We start from the raw sequence: 16,990 nt of genomic DNA, 5'->3' as shown, positions 1-16,990 counted from the left end.
CTTATTTAGTTGTTGTACTTAAAGATTTATTAATGTATAAATAAATATAAAAAAAACTATACAAAAATACAGCAAAAAAGTGATATAAATTGTAGTCATTTATTGTAAATAACATACTTATAGCTATTGGTATTCATTAACCCTATAAATATAGTTATTTTTGTAAGTTGCTCTAATAAATATTAGAGCAACTTTCACATATAGCAAACACAAAAATCATATTTGTATGCTATAGCTATAGTTTGCATAATTGCACTCCATAATAACTTTGCTATGCTATTTCGCTATACATATATACAAAAGGCAGTGGCTATTTCGCTATACATATATACAAAAGAAACAATTGTATAATTCACTGGCTCCTCTTTAGATTTGTATAATTTCGCTGGCAGGTCATTTGTATAAATTGCTACCAGCCTCTCGTTTGTATAAATCGTTGGCATCCTCTCAATTCAATTTTATGTGTTTGTATATCTGTATAGAATTTGAATTTGTATATAATTGAATCGAAATAAAACGTTTGTATATCAAATATCGCTCTCTCTCTCTCACTTTATACAAACATAAATTATACATTGTATTTTGTATAATCTGTGTTTGTATAAAGACGAGAAAAGAGAGAAAGACAAAAGAAAACTGGGCAGAGGAATATTTGTATTGTATAATTATAAGTGTATAGGACGAAGATATACGTTTTTGCATGTGTATATACAATTTTCTCTCGCTTTATACAAACAGAAACACAATTTATACATTTCTGTTTGTATAAAGCGAGAGAGGCGAGGGAGAGAGTGGCGAGCGAGAGTTTAAGGGAGAGAGGCGACTGACAACAATTTGTTACGGGGCACAATTAAATCAAACTGTAGTTATAACATTTAATTTGAATTAATAGTTTGTCATTATATCCAATTTTCCCTAAATATTACTCCCTCCGTTTCACAAAGAATGACCTCCTTTCCTTTTTAGTCAGTTTCAAAAAGAATGACGTCTTTCCTTTTTTGGTAACAATTTACTTTTTGCTTTCCACGTGGCATGTTTAAGACCACAAGATTAAGGGCAATTTTGTACATTTGACTTAACTTTAATTTAGGACCACAAGATTCAAAAATCTTTTTTATTTACTTAAACTCCGTGTCAAGCCAAACCAGGTCATTCTTTGTGAAACGGAGGGAGTATCATCTTATCATTTCGTTCCAAAACCCAAGCCCACGAAAAGACCCTGTTACTTGTCTTCTTGCGTGCAGCAACGAAACCTTGTTTGGGAGTTCTGACTTTTTTTTTTTTTGAGATTTTGGTCCCAAAATACCATTATGATTAAATATTTGGTGCTAAATGCTGAAAAACAAAAAACCAGAGGGACCAAAAAGAAAATAAGGAGAATTTCAAGAAACAGTAGCAGTAGTAGGTTACAAAATATATATGAAGCCAAGAATCTGAAAAGTGGACATGTTAACTACAGTTAAGAAATTGAGTTCAATATATATGAGACTAGTTTTACCTTCACCTTCTTCATCAACTTTTCTATCATTTGGTTCATCAATTTCAGTTTTCACACCGCCACGTGGCACCCAATTCTTGCGTTTAAGCTTTCGATTCAGGTTTGTTTTCTGCTCGTTTCTTGTTATTGTTTATCAGTTTGAAGTGTGTTGTGTTTCAGTATTTTAAAGTTTGGATTTTGGATTGTGGGTGTTTAAGCTTTTTGCTTAATATTAGTTAATACTTATAATAATCAGTGTCACTGTAATTTATTTGAAGTGATTTGTGTTTCAGTAGTTCAAAGTTTGGATTTTGGATTGTGGGTGTCTAAAAGTTATTTGCTTATTAGTACTATCAATTAATTATGTGTTTGTTTCTGCCGATTTCTTGATTTAAGCTTTTTTGCTTATTAGTATCAATTTATTATTGTGTTTGTTTTGGTGCTTTGATGAATGAACAAAAAGTGTCTTTTTTAACGGTTCAATATCTTTTTTTTTGAAGCATTGCATATAGTTTTAACATGGCAAAAGTAGGCTGAGTTTATCATTCGAGTTGATATGCAACCCCTTGCATGAACAAATGGATGTATAAACTTTAGAGGCTGTTGAAATGTTCGAATTTAATTTGTGGTACTTTATCTTGTGACTGTTAAAACAGAACAATGGCGTCTCACGTTGTTGGATATCCTCGTATGGGGCCCAAGAGAGAGCTAAAGTTTGCGTTGGAATCTTTTTGGGATGGGAAAAGCAATTCTGAGGATTTGGAGAAAGTGGCAGCTGATCTTAGGTCATCTATTTGGAAGCAGATGGCTGATGCTGGCATTAAATATATTCCAAGCAACACCTTCTCGTATTATGACCAAGTCTTGGACACAACTGCTATGCTAGGTGCAGTTCCACCAAGATATGGTTGGAATGGTGGTGAGATTGGTTTTGATGTCTACTTCCCAATGGCTAGGGGAAACGCCTCTGTACCTGCCATGGAAATGACAAAATGGTTCGACACCAACTAGTAAGTGACGGCATTTCATTCAAATGTTCAACAACTTAGTGAGCTTTGAGATCTTACTGTGTAATGGCCTGTTTATATGAGATTCTTGTTCTTGGATGCAGCCACTATATTGTTCCTGAATTAGGTCCAGATGTTAAGTTCTCCTATGCATCTCACAAGGCAGTTAGTGAATACAAGGAGGCTAAATCTGTAAGTTTATGACTCATACTAATTTTTTTTATTTCCCTTCTTATTGCAGAGGTATATCAAATTTAAATGGTAGAAGCCACATGTCAACTGTATTAACTGAATCGTTTAGAATTCTTTGGTGTTCTGATATTGTTCAACCCTTTGTTTTTGCAGCTCGGCATTGACACAGTCCCTGTCCTCGTAGGTCCAGTTTCCTTCCTCTTGTTATCAAAAGCAGCAAAAGGTGTTGAAAAATCGTTTCCTCTTCTATCACTGATTGAAAAGATTCTTCCAGTTTACAAGTAAGAGCAGATCAATTCTCAATTTTGTAGTTCAGTCATGTATACTATCTAAAACGTTCACTCATCGGAACTGGCTTATATCTTTCTGCTCATTCAGGGAAGTCATTGCTGAGCTAAAGGCAGCTGGTGCTAATTGGATTCAGTTTGATGAGCCTACTCTTGTAAAGGATCTTGATTCTCATCAATTGCAAGCATTTTCTCATGCCTACTCAGAATTAGAGTCATCGCTTTCTGGATTAAATGTCCTCATTGAGACATACTTTGCTGATGTTCCTGCTGAAGCTTTCAAAACAGTGACTTCTTTAAAATGTGTTACTGCACTGGGGTTTGATCTAGTTCGTGGATCGAAGAATCTTGATTTGATCAAGAGTGGTTTTCCTTCAGAAAAGTATCTATTTGCCGGAGTAGTTGATGGGAGGAATATTTGGGCTAATGATCTTGCTTCTTCTCTCAGTACCTTGCAAGCTCTTGAGAACCTAGTCGGAAAAGGTAACTGGTTGTAACTGCATTTTATTACGTTGAATAGGAAAATGTGAGTCCGCATAGTTTCTCAAATTATTTATAATTTTTGGACATGTACCAGTAAAGTTAGTCCTCAGTTTGCTCTCTGCTTTATCCAAAAGTAAAGGAATGTATTAAAATTAGTCCTTGCAGCTATATAATTGTTTCAATTAAGTGAAAATAATATAGGTCTGTGCATGATCAGAATTATATGAGCTGACACTATTGGGCATTTCTTTTCTTCAGACAAGCTTGTGGTCTCCACCTCCTGCTCGCTTCTCCACACTGCAGTTGATTTAGTGAATGAAACTAAGTTGGATGAAGAAATTAAGTCATGGCTTGCATTTGCTGCACAAAAATTGGTTGAAGTCAATGCGTTGGCAAAGGCGTTGGCTGGACAAAAAGACGAGGTATCTTGACATATTTTTGTTAATCATCTACACGGAAAATGAATCATAATAGTGGATCAGGCAAATATAAATCCAGAACATGTGATATTTAAATAGTAATGAATCTTTAAATCGTATTACTGGTCATATTCGATTAAGTTTAGCCATGCTGTATTACTGAGCACTTAAATTTTAGTGTTTATGATATTTAATGGATCTGTTGTACATTATAACTGTGTGGACCTCGATACATTTCTTTACTAGCAATTAAGTTTCATATCATTATTCAAAACTTGGTTAATATCGTCCTTTGCTGCTGCTGTTTCTGTCTGCAGGCAGTTTTCTCTGCTAACGCTGCAGCTCGCACATCCCGAAAATCCTCTCCCAGAGTGACCAACGGGGCTGTGCAGAAGGCTGTAAGTATACTCAGGTGTTTTATATCCATCTTATTATAGTTTTAGCTCTTTTGTATTATCAACTTATAATCCGCCTTTCATGTTCAGGCTGCTGCTTTGAAGGGCTCTGATCATCGCAGAGCCACAACTGTCAGTGCAAGGTTGGAAGCTCAACAGAAGAAGCTGAGTCTTCCGGCTCTTCCAACCACTACCATCGGTTCTTTCCCTCAGACATTGGAGCTTAGAAAAGTTCGACGAGAATACAAGGCTAACAAGTTAACTATCTACTTTTGCAATTATTCCGTTAACATGTTGTTGTTTAAGCCTGCATATTAATTAGTTTTTCCCTCCGACTATTGAAGGATCTCGGAGGAAGATTATGTCAAATATATTACGGAGGAAATCAGCAGAGTAGTCAAACTCCAGGAGGATCTAGACATTGATGTTCTTGTGCACGGAGAGCCAGAGGTGAGAAACATCAGTCATGTTTAATTGTCTGTAAAGTTATGCCGAAGAAGCTGAGAACCCTAACATTTCATCATTAAAATGCAGAGAAACGATATGGTCGAGTATTTTGGGGAGCAATTATCTGGTTTTGCTTTTACAGCCAATGGATGGGTTCAATCTTATGGATCTCGCTGTGTTAAGCCACCAATAATCTACGGTGATGTCAGTCGCCCAAAACCAATGACTGTCTTCTGGTCTTCACGGGCACAGAGCATGAGCAAGCGCCCAATGAAGGGAATGCTTACAGGACCTGTTACCATCTTAAACTGGTCTTTTGTTAGAGATGACCAGCTGAGGTTTGAACTTTTAAGCTTCAACACAGTACATATCTTTCTTAATCCCGCACACATCTAATTTCTAACTGATTCTTGTTACTTTTTTAGATTTGAGACTTGCTACCAAATTGCTTTGGCTATTAAGGATGAGGTTGAAGATCTCGAGAAGGCTGGCATTAATGTCATTCAGATCGATGAAGCTGCTTTAAGAGAGGGTTTACCTCTTAGAAAATCCGAGGAAGCTTTCTACTTGAACTGGGCTGTACATTCATTCAGGATTACCAACTGTGGTGTTCAAGACACTACCCAGGTCTGTATTTATTAGATGAATATAATTATGTGTCGAAGCGTATTGTGCTTATCTACTTCTTCAAAATTTCCTCCCTAATGTTTCCCGACATGTCCAATGTCCAACAATATTGCAATGATGGGATCGAAAGATTCATAAGCAACTTCTGATGTGTGGAATTGGAGCTTCGTTCCTAAATCCTAATTGTTGTCCTGTAAAACTAATAGGTAGATAGAATTGAGGGGCATTTTGTGTTATTGGTGGAAGTTATTTTCTTTGCCCCTTGTGCTTTGGTAGTAGTCTGGGTTACATGCGCACTTCACTAGTTCAAACCCTATATGGATTTAAGCAGAGAAGGGTAGAGGGGCAAGTCAGTATGCATCGAGTTTCAAATTGTGCGCCAGCTGGCTCTCAAGGATTTCTTGGTTATACTAAAGGTAGCATTTTCCTTCTTTTACATACTTTTAATGATCTTTGCCATTTGTTGTGACAGATTCACACTCACATGTGTTATTCAAACTTCAATGACATCATCCATTCAATTATCGACATGGATGCTGATGTTATCACCATCGAGAACTCCAGGTCTGACGAGAAGCTTCTTTCTGTGTTCCGAGAGGGAGTGAAGTATGGTGCTGGCATTGGCCCTGGAGTATACGACATCCATTCACCAAGGATTCCATCAACAGAAGAAATAGCTGACAGAATCAGCAAGATGCTTGCAGTCCTTGATACCAACATCCTCTGGGTCAACCCCGACTGTGGCCTCAAGACGCGCAAGTATACTGAAGTTAAGCCTGCACTCAGCAACATGGTAGCAGCTGCTAAGCTCCTCCGCGACCAGTTGGCCAGCACGAAATGAGCTTGACTTACCATAGTCGATCCAACGTGAAGTGCCGTTTGAAATTGCCATGGCTGTTTGTTGCAGAGAAATAATATGTAGGTTTCTGAGTTACTGGCAAATTGTCTGAGGTTTGCTATATTGGCTCCTTTTTCATCATTGCTTCTTGTATTTACCCCAGTAGAAGTAGGAAAAATAAATTTCATAGTGCCATTCCATTTTGATGGTGTCCCACCGTTCGACACACCTCATCTTCATCCTAATCGTCACCTTGTAGCCCGCATCCCCACCACTCCATCTCTCATAGTATTTGTCTAGATTATATATAAATATTTTTTGCTTATGTATCGAATTTTGAACCCAAGATAATAAGAAACTATATCTAGGGGTGTGAGCTAATGATCAATAATTTGGGTCGACAACAATGAGGTCACATGTCCAAATTTCACTTGATACATGTTGGTGGGAGGTGATATGTATTATGTGGAATTAATCGAGGTGGTTCGAACATTACGATTATTAAAAAGAAATTTAAATTTCCTTCCCATCAAACACACCCTGATTGTAAAGTGATTCAATGAATAACTAAACCATAATCTCATCAAACTATATTATTAACCTATATGAATCTTTTACTTCCATTTTTGTTAATTTTTTAAAGTTGAAGTCTATATAGATTTACCGTAGTTCTTTTTTTCCTTTTTTCATTTAATTGTATTTTCTTTAAAATCACGATAGTGATTTTTTAACACAGTGGAAATTACAGTGTGGCAAAGTACGCGCCACGTGGCAAATGACTTGTCATAATCTGATCCATGAAATTATTTATATTTCCTGAGCAATTTCACATAGTTTGATTACTTTAAATGTCATAAAAAAAATATTTTACAACTTTAATATTACAATGAGTATAGTTAATCAGTACAGATAGAAATTAACACATGTTTAAAGTGACTGCCAAATGGTACATTCACAATATCAGCTTGCAACAGTACTTTTTTGTTCCTCCTTTGTAATAGTACTAAAACATGGACCACCAACATATGTTGTTCAACAGACGAGACTGTTTTTTTCTTAACCAGAGATCTCGGGTTCGAGCCCTAATATGAAAAAATCCTTGGAAGAAAACGCTTCCCACCGAATGGGACCCTACACAGCGCGAATCTGGAATAGTTGGGTTCCAATGCGGGTACCCCAAATGGAGCTCTACACGCAGTGGTGTAGCCGTGTAGCTATAGCCACCCCAGGGTGTCCAACTGTTAAAGTTGGACACTGTTGACAAAAGCTATGCCTGGTAATTGGTGTCCATTTCAATGAAGGTGTTCTGGGTTTGAACCCCAATTAGCACAATATTTTTTTTTGTTTTATTTTGACAGCCACACACCATTATTCTTGGATATTCTTAATAAAATTTCTCGGTCCGCCACTGCCTACACGACACGAATCTGGAAGAGTTGGGTTCCAATGCGGGTACCGCACACACTGTTATTCTTGGACACCCTTATTAAAATTTCTGGCTCCACCACTGCCTACACGGCATGAATCTGGAATAGTTGAGTTCCAATGGGATACCCAACACCAGGTGGAAAACCAAAATAAAATAAAATAATACTAGAACATGCAGAAGATTATGGGGTGGGGGGGGGAGGTCAAGATTCTCAATGCTCAATGCATGAACCATGAAGGAAACTTGTGTTTGTGTGGGGGGTGGGTGGGGGTGTGTGTGGCATTTCTATGTGTACATATAGAAAAGGAACTTGAAAGCAAAAAAACTACTACTTAGAAGCAGAGAAAAAAAATGTACAAGTCAAAGCTGCAAGAATTGTGTCATAGCAAGAAATGGGCACTTCCTCAATATTGTTGTATGAGAGATGGATCAGATCACAATCCAAAATTCAAAGCTTCTGTTATTGTCAATGGCATCAATTTTGACTCTCTACCTTTGCGCAAATCATCAAAAGAAGCACATAATGAAGCTGCTAAGTTTGCTTTCCTTCACTTTACTAATGGTATATATATACATATGAAGTATCTCTTAAAGATCATGTTTATAAGTGTTTGTTTTGATTATGTTGATGCTTGTTTACAGGTTTGAGCTATATGTTGTTCAGACTCTTCAAAAATGTTGCCACGTCAGTGTTGGATCCTCCAAAAAAGATCGGACATGCACCTGTTGGCATTTTTGAAGAGTTCGAACAACGTAGTGTTTCACATAGAAGCTCTGGTTTTATACTTTTTCTCTTGAACTTGTGAACTCAAATAGTCAAATATGGTCTGATTTTCTTCCAAGTTTGTTATAGACAAATCACTTTTTGCTCTTTTTTACTTTTCCTTCTTTTTCACATTTGAAGTTTGTTCAACTCTGTCACATTACATAGCAAGTCCAAAGTCCCGGATAAAGGAGAAGGGGTACGCTTTAATTTAACTAAGATGAATATGTTAAATATTGGATTTATTAGGAGAGCGGAATGGATACAGAGATTTCATAAAACCGACTCCTATTAGTTCATGAGTGTGGCATATATAGTAGATTGATTGCTTGATTGACACTTGAAGTTCGGTGTGGAGAATGTGTCGTATGCTCTCATTTTCTCTTATTTTGTAGAAATGATATGCTCTCGTTTCCCCTTCTTGTATTGTTTCAAGAAAAGATGATGCATTCTTTACGTGTGGAACAAATGATTGGCTCATTAGTATTTAGTTTCACGCGTTTCTTGCTTGTCTAGGATTATCGATACATTACTGGTAGGAGAAAGAGCTTTAGAATAGATAGTAAGTTTTGTGTTGTAAGCTTGTCCAATGTTCAAATAGAAAAATAGGTTCTGCCATTGCTGCTCTTGTAAGCTTATCAGCATTGCATATGTAAAATTTATTACTTCTTTTTAAAATTAATTGGCCAGAGAAGGGAAATGGTAGAATAATGTGGTTTGAATTTGTATAGTAAATAACATGTTTTTTCTACGTATTAATAGATGGTTCACTTCCAACTGCAGAAGATTGCAGGCTAACAAAAATTGATGCAAGTCTGCAGGATAAAAGTACTTCTGAGATCAAGCAAGGTGAAAAGTCTAAGATGATCTTTCCGTTACATTTGATTACACTTCGATCTTTTGAGATTTCAGTGTCATTACCATTGCGATTGCTGTTTAGACTTTAGTCATTTATGAATCCTTCATTTCTTTTTCGAAACTTTTTCTTTATGTTCTAAAACCTTGCTTGACTTGTAATTTTCTTTTTTCTTTAAAGTAACATCTTTCTCTACTTATTATTAGGTGGTTCACTTCTAGCTATAGAAGATAGTGGACTAACGAAAACTGAGGAAACATGTCAACATCTGCAGGATCATCTTAATACTTCTGAGATCAAGCAAGGTGAAGAGCCTAAGATAGTTTGGTGTTACATTTGATAAATAATACACTTCATTTTTGTTGTTGTTGAGATTTTGGTTTCATTACCGTTCGCCTTAAATGTCTAAGTTAGGTTGTTTTTGTTACAGAAGAGTCTCATTATCAGTACAAGACGAAGCTGCAGATGTATGCAAAAAGGAAAAACCTTGGCTTACCTGTGTACTGCAGTAAAAGGATGAGTTCAGCTCAAGGTCTTTATTTCGAGGCAACTGTGACAGTGGCTGGTGAATTGTTCAAAAGTCCCGGAGCATACAAGAGTTCAGAGGAAGCAGAAGAATCTGTTGCACAGTTTGCATTAATGAAACTCGTAACCGTTGCCTTAGAAAAGGTATATCCCCTTGGTATCTGAGTTTATGTCCTATATGCACCGTCTATGATAAGCATTACTTCAAAATGTTTACTCTGTCAGTGTATGTAACTTGAATTCTAGCCAAGTCGTCAACCCATCTTGTTTGCTGCAAGTGTGTTCAGTTTTCGTTTTGGCAACTGGCACGGAAGCTTCCTCTTTTGTTCATTTTATTATCTTCGTTGCAGAGTAATACCGGCAGCTACAAGAGTTTCCTGCAAGAACTAGCACAACAAGAAGAAATTTGCTTGCCTAGATATAAAACAACCAGGGCCGGTGAGCCTCACAATCTGACATTCTTCTCAAGTGTAGAAATTGAAGCAGAAATCTTTCATGGGGATGGCGCAAAGTCCAAGAAACAGGCAGAAGAAAATGCTGCCAAGGTTGCTTATACAGCTTTAACAAAATGTAAGTATTCTTCTTCTACCTTCTGTATACGACTATACATGAGCCAATCGGACATTATAGGAAGGGCTAGTTATGGATATATACCATTCGGCCAACTAGATTACCTCCGTTCAGGTTAACAGCTATTTGTCTTGAGATCAACTTATTGCAGTTGGAAGACTATTGAAAATTTTACTGTTCTACAGTATTTCAACATCTTTTCCAATTTCAGGCAAATCCATATATGCTGGTAATCTTTCAACTGTTTCCGCGGAGTTGGAAGGTGAAATTGTCAAAACTGAACCTATCATGGAATCACTGTCCATTTCCATTAGTCAAGAAAAATTCAGAGGTTTGTCTCATAGTTTTCACTATGTACGCGTTCCGACTAATGTGATTGTTTTATTATTAGTACTGGTTCTGATGCAACTAATTATTCATGCCTTTGACAGATGAAGAGGAGATAGTTTACTCTAAACATACATCTCCAAAGTCCATAGGTGCTGATAAAGTTAATGCATCTTCACTTACGCTTGGCGTCCAAGAGCTCAGTGTCAACGAGAAATCCCCTTCTTCAGTGGAATCATTGCACCATTTGCCTAGTAAAACTACACCATCCAAATTTCCTACTGTCTTGAATGCAAATTCTAGTGCGAGGAGGACTGCAGAAACCAAAAGTTACCTCCTTTCCAACAGGTTCAGAGTTTACAAATCCATTCCAGACGGGGTCCTCCCCACGGGTACTATTGTACTTCCTATTGCTGAAGATAAGTGGGCTGTTGTGAGCTTGGAATTCCTCAATGAGAAATGTGGCTAATTATGTACTATTACAGTAGAAGCATGCTAGTTACGTTTATCGTCCTCTTATACATAGAGGCTAAACTAAATCAAGGATGATTATAGCTTCTATCTATTTAAAGTACTTGTATTAAGTGTTTTATTTTCTCAAACATTGAAGAGTTTGTGGAAGTTAAATGGTGCTATTCCGAACTTATCATGGTATTCTTTTTCTCTTTTTCCCGCCCCTTAGATGTTGTCTTTATCCTTTTTGGTTGCTGTTTTCTGCAGGATTTGATGAACGAAGTGTTCATGCCAAGTTATCTATTCTTTCTACAGTCATACTGGTAGATCGTTCCAATGAAAAGAGTTAAATGGTCCAAAACACACTTGAACTATGGCTTTTTTGCGAGTTCAACACCCGAACTATCAGTTGTTCCTTTTTTCTACCTGAACTATCATCATCTATGTAATTAAACACACTTCAACTATCAGTTGTTCCCTTTTCCGACCTAAATTATCACCATCGGAACAACTGATAGTTGAGGTGTGAAACTAGCGAAAAAGTGATTGTTCAGATATGTTTGTTATCATTATCTCAATGAAAAATGACAATCATTAAATCATCTGTTAAGTAGCTGCTCGACCGGGCAAGCAGAGGCGAGTGCAGCCTATATACAAAGGATCCAAATGATGCAGACCTTTAGTGAACACACATGAAAAATGCAGATCATTTCATCTCATCAGCACTTATTGTTTATTCAAATGATGGTTTTATGATTCATAACAAATTGATTCAGTACAGTTTAAAATGAAATTTAATGAGATCTTTCGTTGGCGACATAGAGGCTGATTCCAAGAACCAACAGACCAACAAGAGTCATTTTAATCACTTTACTTGGCTTATTCAGGTTTGCAACCAAACAACTGGCATTTCCGGACGTTTCATCATCTGTATCATCATCTGTATCATCATCAGTCGATTCACTTTCAGATTCACTGGAATGGGAAGAACTACTACTTGAACTACTATCATGTGATGGTAATTTTTTCTCTACGAGACTTTTAGCTTCTGTTTGCTCACTTGTTTTAGGACTAGTTTCCTTTGGTTCTTCTTTAGCAGGGGTATCAATATCAGCATTGTCCTGTTTACCAAATTCGTCTCGTAAAGTAGTCTTCTGTCTTTTAGCTGCAGGAGTATTCTCAACTAATGTGGCTGACAATTCCTTCTCCTTTTCCACTGTTGTTTTCAGTTTTGGTTGTTTAACATGAAGAATTCCGTTTTCAAACTTCGCGCTGATTTTGCTTCTGTCACAGTTTTCCACAACAGGAAATTCCTTCAGAAACCTCTGCCATTTAGTCGGACCAATTGGCCGTTGTCCGCTGATCTTCAGAGTTCCTGTGCTGGTAAGTACAACTCTCAGCTGTTCCTTCTTGAAACCTGTGCATTCTCAATGTTTATTAGTCTGTAACTGTTATGCCATATGGTTTAGGGAATAAGTTATTGTCTCCTTATACGGTTTTGGACAATCTTCATTTAATGAGTTAGGCTCAACGTCCATAATCGTATATGACATTAATACGTTCCACAAGATAAAAGATAAACTCTTAGCTAGATTTAGCCATGAAATTTATAAAAAAACATAACAATAATCGCGTGTGATGTGAATGTACACAAGTGTTTTACATGCAACATTTTGGTTGGAGGTAAATCCAGAATTTAGAGTCAATGAATTATGTGTCAATTTTTTTCTCACAACGCGCACACAATAGCTTCTATCGGATTCATGTCTAGTCTAGATACGCCACCGATGGGATGAGGAGGAAAACAAATAATCAATGACTAAAAGAAAATTACCATGAATATCAATGTGAATTGTGTCAAAATGTTCTCCATGAACCAGCTTTGATGATGGCACAAAATCTTCATATGCTTGAGTTGGTGTAGTAGCTGCCTTTGAATTCATATTGTATCTTTCTTTTCTCTCTTTAGTTAATATGTAATCTTTTCTTGTTGATGAAAATGATTAAAGTTTGAAGGGTATATATATATACTTATAAAAATTCACAAGAAAACTTTCTTGAGATGCTTTTTTTTTTGTGTGTGTTTTCTTTCAAGATACTTATTCCTTAACAAACCTTTTCTTTAAGCTATACAGAGTTTTCTTGTACATGAAAAAGAACTCCAAAATAGGGAACCTGAAAGTTTAGGTACAAAGTTTTGAGGCTCAAAAGTTTAAGAATTTCTAATTGGGGATATGGAAGTCTATAATACAAAAGAAGGGAGAATATACCCTTTTTTCAATAAGATATGAAACTTTACGAGGGTCCTATTATCCCGTGTACTTGGAAGTGAAATTGATAATCCCTTTTATGCTTAAGTGACATGGTAAAAGGTAAATATAGTATATTATGGGAGGTTAGTTGGTTCTTGAGTTTATATTATTATCTACACATGTAGAGGTTGATTCAGGATTTTAAGTTTATAAGTTCTGGATTTTAGCTCTCTTAAGTTACTGAGTTCTAAATTAATAGTTTGTATGTATCAAATAGGAGTAGTTTTTAAGACAAATACAAGGTTCGGACAAAAGCTACTAGCTAGGTTCTGTCGAATTCGCACCTTCTACTCTACCTTCGCCTTTGCACACATGTTTCAAGAATCATACTTTTAAGTATGATTTGGCTAATGTGTTACATGATACAAGTATTGCAAACATAAACATACCTTTTTATAAGGTTTGGCATTCATTTTTCATGAGTATGGATAACTATATTTAATTGGTTCGCTCGATCAAAGTTAAGGCATCGGGTATTGTGTCACGTCTCACCCCGAATTTGGGGTGTGACGAAACAATACACAAGGAGCAATAGAAAAGTAGGAACGAGGTTGTCCCTTTTTTCCAAAGCTTATAATGTAATGTATTTGAAATGAACTTTTAGCACTAAGAATTATCAGCATTGCATATGTAAAGTCAATTGCTTCTTATTGTGAGTTGAATGTAACCTGAACTCTCTTTTCATTAGTTATTACTACGGAAAGCTACTTATGCCAAGGTAAATTTCATATATGGTCATATAACTATCACTTTTTCTTTTCACAACACAAAAATCACTTAACTTTGAGGATACTAACACAAAAATCACACGACCTGAAAATACTAACTTTCCGGTGGATAACTCTTTTTTTTTCTCTTGTTGCACATAATTTTCGATTAGAAATCTAATGAAAAATGATCATCAGCAGATCCTATTTAGTGTGATGTGAGAGGTTGGTTATGGTAGGTTTGAAGAGGGGTAGAGGTAGGCTGAAGATAGTATTAGGAAGAGCTGATTAGACTGGACATGTACATGACCTGTAGTTTATCAAGGACATGACTCTAGATAGGAGGATATGGAGGTTGAGGATCATGGTAGAATGTTTGTAGATAATTGAGTGCTATCGAGTTTCTTTTATCAATATTATTATTGTTGCTCTCTTACAATATTATTCCTCAATCTTATTATTCCCCAAGGCCTAGCTCAAGTGGCAAAAGGTGGAAGATTTGTGGCTTAGGTCACAGGTTCAAGCCCCACACCATGCAAAGCGAAGCCCGGTATTTAAGTGGAGAAGGGTAGAGGGGCGGGCCCATTATCCACCGAGTTTAGAAGGCTGTGATTGGTCCAAAGGGCGGGTCACAGACGGATTTCTCGGTTATCAAAAAAAAAAAAAAAAAAAAAAATATTTGTTGTTTCTACTTTTCTTTTCTTCATTATTTTCTACATGGCTTCTTCACTACTGTATTTCCTTTTCTTAGTGACTTTGATATGCTTTACTTTAGCCAAAAGTCTATCAGAAACAACCTCTCTATTACCTTCACAAGGTAGATGTCACGTTGCGTACACATCACATTCCAGACTTGGAAACAACCTTTCTACTACCTTCACAAGGTAGGGGTAAGGTTGCATATACATCACCCTCTCCAGACCACAATGTGGAATTACACTGAGTATGTTGTTGTATATGCGATAAAGATCAACATTGCACCTTAATTAGCAGTTATAATGGTTTTAAGATTCATAACAAATTGATAGATTACATACAGTTTATCATTTGCTAGTTATTCTATTCACAATCATAGAAACATCCCAACAAATTTTGGCTATAGATATTAAGACTCTTCTCATTTTTCAGCTTCATTTGCAGACTTCATCACGTTGGCGACATAGAGCCCAATGCCAAGAACTGAAAGAGCAACAAGAGTCATTTTCATCACTTTCCTTGTCTTCTTCATGTTTGCAGCCAAACAACTCACATTTCCGATTGTTTCATCATCTGTCGATTCACTGTAAGAACTACTACTTGAACTGCTTTTAGCTTCTGTTTGCTCACTGTTTTTAGGACTATTGGTCTTTGGTTCTTCTTTAGAAGAGGTATCAGTACCAGCATTGTCCTGTTTACTAAATTCGTCTCGTAAAGTTGTAGTCTGGCTATTAGCTGCAGGGGTATTTTCAGCTAATGTAGCTGTCAATTTGTTATCCTTTTTCACTGGTGAAGTTATCATTTTTGGCTGTTTAACATGAAGAATTCCGTTTTCTAACTTCGCGCTGATTTTGCTTCTGTCACAGTTTACTGCAACAGGAAATTCCTTCTGAAATCTCCGCCACTTGTTCGACATCCCAACTGGCCTTTGTCCACTGATCTTCAGAATTCCTGTTTTGTTCAGTTCAACCCTCAGCTCTTCCTTCTTGAAACCTGTGGAATTTCAATGATACAAGACAATGTTTAAGGTTAACTAACAAAACAATGAAATGAATAGTACATGACTAGAGTTGTACGGCTTTAAAACACGTCACTAGAGTCTAAATGAATGCTTTTTCCTTACATATCAAACATCTCTTCCGTGTTATGACTTATGTCGATATGAGATTTTCCTAGGATGTCACATACTAATAGAGGGTGTATGTGACATCGATAGAAGGACTGACATACTTCTAAGATGACAAGCAAGTTGTACTATGTGTCCTCACTCCGTGTCGATATAAACTATTTAATGACTTAAGAGAAAAGGAGAGACCTTGAAGAGTAAGGTGAAGAGTGTCAAAATGTTCTTCTTGAACGAGTTTTGTTGATGGAACAAAATCTTCATATACTTGAGTTGGTGTTGAATCCATTTTCTGTCTCTTTGCTTAATATTTGCTAAAAATGTGTGATATTTGCTTCAAGGTTTTGTTCTGGTTGATGGAAAGGATTTAAGTTTGTAGTGTATATATATACACTTAGAAAAATTCACAAGAGAACTTTCTATGTTTTCTTTCAAGATACATATTCCTTAGCTAATTAATGGTTCATTACTTTGTTTATAAACCTCTTCCTGTACAATAATCATAAAAAAAGGCTAAGAAGACCTAAATAGGAAACCTCAAGTGTAGGACCAAAGTTTGAGGCTCAAGGGTGTGTTTGGTACGAAGGAAAATGTTTTTTCACAGAAAATGTTTCTAGAAAATGAAAAAATAAGTGGTTTTATAACTTATTTTTTAGTGTTTGGTAAATAAAAAGAAAATAGTGTCCCAAGAATATTTAGGTATAATCTATGAAAATACTATGACATCGAACCCAAAAATACTATAATTGAGAGTTGGATCTGAAGTTATGGATGAGAGTCGGGTCTTGGGTTAGTGTTGGGTGTTGGAGACTAGCGTAAAAAAGCATAATTGTGTTAGAATTGTGTTAGGATTAGGAGTATGTATTGCATTAGGAGTGTAAGTGTTATTATGTATTACTAATAAGAGTTAACTTACAAAGTAGTATTCAAGTAGAACTCTTCTATATTGTAACCTGCCAACAGCCTATATAATGAGGTATTGTGCAGTAGTTTTAAATACGAAATATATCAATAATATTAAGCTCTTCTTTTTCTTTCTGTACTGTGTTTTCTACAT

At 36.3% G+C, this 16,990-nt stretch overlaps 4 protein-coding genes across 5 annotated transcripts in view; 2 read left to right on the top strand and 2 right to left on the bottom strand.

Moving 5' to 3' along the window:
- Window positions 1-1,439: 1,439 nt before the first annotated feature.
- On the top strand, window positions 1,440-6,582 carry LOC102588440 (5-methyltetrahydropteroyltriglutamate--homocysteine methyltransferase-like). The gene is made up of 12 exons (XM_006364428.2): window positions 1,440-1,598; window positions 2,134-2,487; window positions 2,589-2,676; window positions 2,830-2,957; window positions 3,055-3,446; window positions 3,705-3,868; window positions 4,183-4,263; window positions 4,351-4,517; window positions 4,605-4,710; window positions 4,795-5,045; window positions 5,133-5,334; window positions 5,807-6,582. The coding sequence occupies exons 1-12, from the start codon at window positions 1,447-1,449 to the stop codon at window positions 6,173-6,175; spliced, it is 2,454 nt and encodes an 817-aa protein (XP_006364490.2). The 5' UTR covers window positions 1,440-1,446; the 3' UTR covers window positions 6,176-6,582.
- A 1,370-nt stretch (window positions 6,583-7,952) lies between these two features.
- LOC102590741 (double-stranded RNA-binding protein 1-like) lies at window positions 7,953-11,174 on the top strand. The gene is made up of 8 exons (XM_015303958.1): window positions 7,953-8,163; window positions 8,244-8,378; window positions 9,127-9,213; window positions 9,427-9,525; window positions 9,651-9,889; window positions 10,096-10,315; window positions 10,527-10,646; window positions 10,747-11,174. Exons 1-8 carry the CDS (start codon window positions 7,953-7,955, stop codon window positions 11,109-11,111), a joined length of 1,476 nt encoding a protein of 491 aa, XP_015159444.1. The 3' UTR covers window positions 11,112-11,174.
- Window positions 11,175-11,770: 596 nt separating this feature from the next.
- LOC107058354 (inactive protein RESTRICTED TEV MOVEMENT 2-like) lies at window positions 11,771-13,074 on the bottom strand. Its single transcript, XM_015303959.1, has 2 exons — window positions 12,930-13,074; window positions 11,771-12,512 (listed from the first exon to the last, which is right to left on the bottom strand). Exons 1-2 carry the CDS (start codon window positions 13,036-13,038, stop codon window positions 11,890-11,892), a joined length of 732 nt encoding a protein of 243 aa, XP_015159445.1. The 5' UTR covers window positions 13,039-13,074; the 3' UTR covers window positions 11,771-11,889.
- A 2,140-nt stretch (window positions 13,075-15,214) lies between these two features.
- Window positions 15,215-16,990, bottom strand: part of LOC102590395 (inactive protein RESTRICTED TEV MOVEMENT 2-like) — an 8,397-nt gene continuing 6,621 nt past the window's right edge. The window contains exons 1-2 of one of the 2 annotated variants that reach the window (XM_006364434.2): window positions 16,126-16,241; window positions 15,215-15,803 (exon numbers count right to left, since the gene is read on the bottom strand). In XM_006364434.2, the coding sequence (XP_006364496.1) occupies window positions 15,232-15,803; window positions 16,126-16,222 (669 nt within the window). In that variant the 5' untranslated portion in view covers window positions 16,223-16,241 and the 3' untranslated portion in view covers window positions 15,215-15,231. Of the gene's footprint in view, window positions 15,804-16,125; window positions 16,242-16,990 lie in introns of those variants that run through there. The other variant, XM_015303964.1, reaches the window with a different exon arrangement.

This window comes from Solanum tuberosum, unplaced genomic scaffold (assembly GCF_000226075.1).
Source record: "Solanum tuberosum cultivar DM 1-3 516 R44 unplaced genomic scaffold, SolTub_3.0 scf00499, whole genome shotgun sequence".
In the NCBI taxonomy this organism is placed as follows: domain Eukaryota; kingdom Viridiplantae; phylum Streptophyta; class Magnoliopsida; order Solanales; family Solanaceae; genus Solanum; species Solanum tuberosum.
Note: the sequence above shows the minus strand (reverse complement) of the source record. Positions and strands in the feature narration are given on the sequence as shown.

Excerpts from the sequence above, each read along its gene's own strand:
- LOC102588440 (XM_006364428.2), top strand. The coding sequence starts at position 1,447 with ATGTTAACTACAGTTAAGAAATTGAGTTCAATATATATGAGACTAGTT. Across the intron at positions 1,599-2,133 it reads CGTTTAAGCTTTCGATTCAG|AACAATGGCGTCTCACGTTG; the intron begins GTTTGTTTTCTG and ends CTGTTAAAACAG. Across the intron at positions 4,264-4,350 it reads ACGGGGCTGTGCAGAAGGCT|GCTGCTGCTTTGAAGGGCTC; the intron begins GTAAGTATACTC and ends TTTCATGTTCAG.
- LOC102590741 (XM_015303958.1), top strand. The coding sequence starts at position 7,953 with ATGTACAAGTCAAAGCTGCAAGAATTGTGTCATAGCAAGAAATGGGCA. Across the intron at positions 8,379-9,126 it reads TGTTTCACATAGAAGCTCTG|ATGGTTCACTTCCAACTGCA; the intron begins GTTTTATACTTT and ends ACGTATTAATAG. Across the intron at positions 10,316-10,526 it reads TTATACAGCTTTAACAAAAT|GCAAATCCATATATGCTGGT; the intron begins GTAAGTATTCTT and ends TTCCAATTTCAG.
- LOC107058354 (XM_015303959.1), bottom strand. The coding sequence starts at position 13,038 with ATGAATTCAAAGGCAGCTACTACACCAACTCAAGCATATGAAGATTTT. Across the intron at positions 12,513-12,929 it reads AATTCACATTGATATTCATG|GTTTCAAGAAGGAACAGCTG; the intron begins GTAATTTTCTTT and ends GAGAATGCACAG.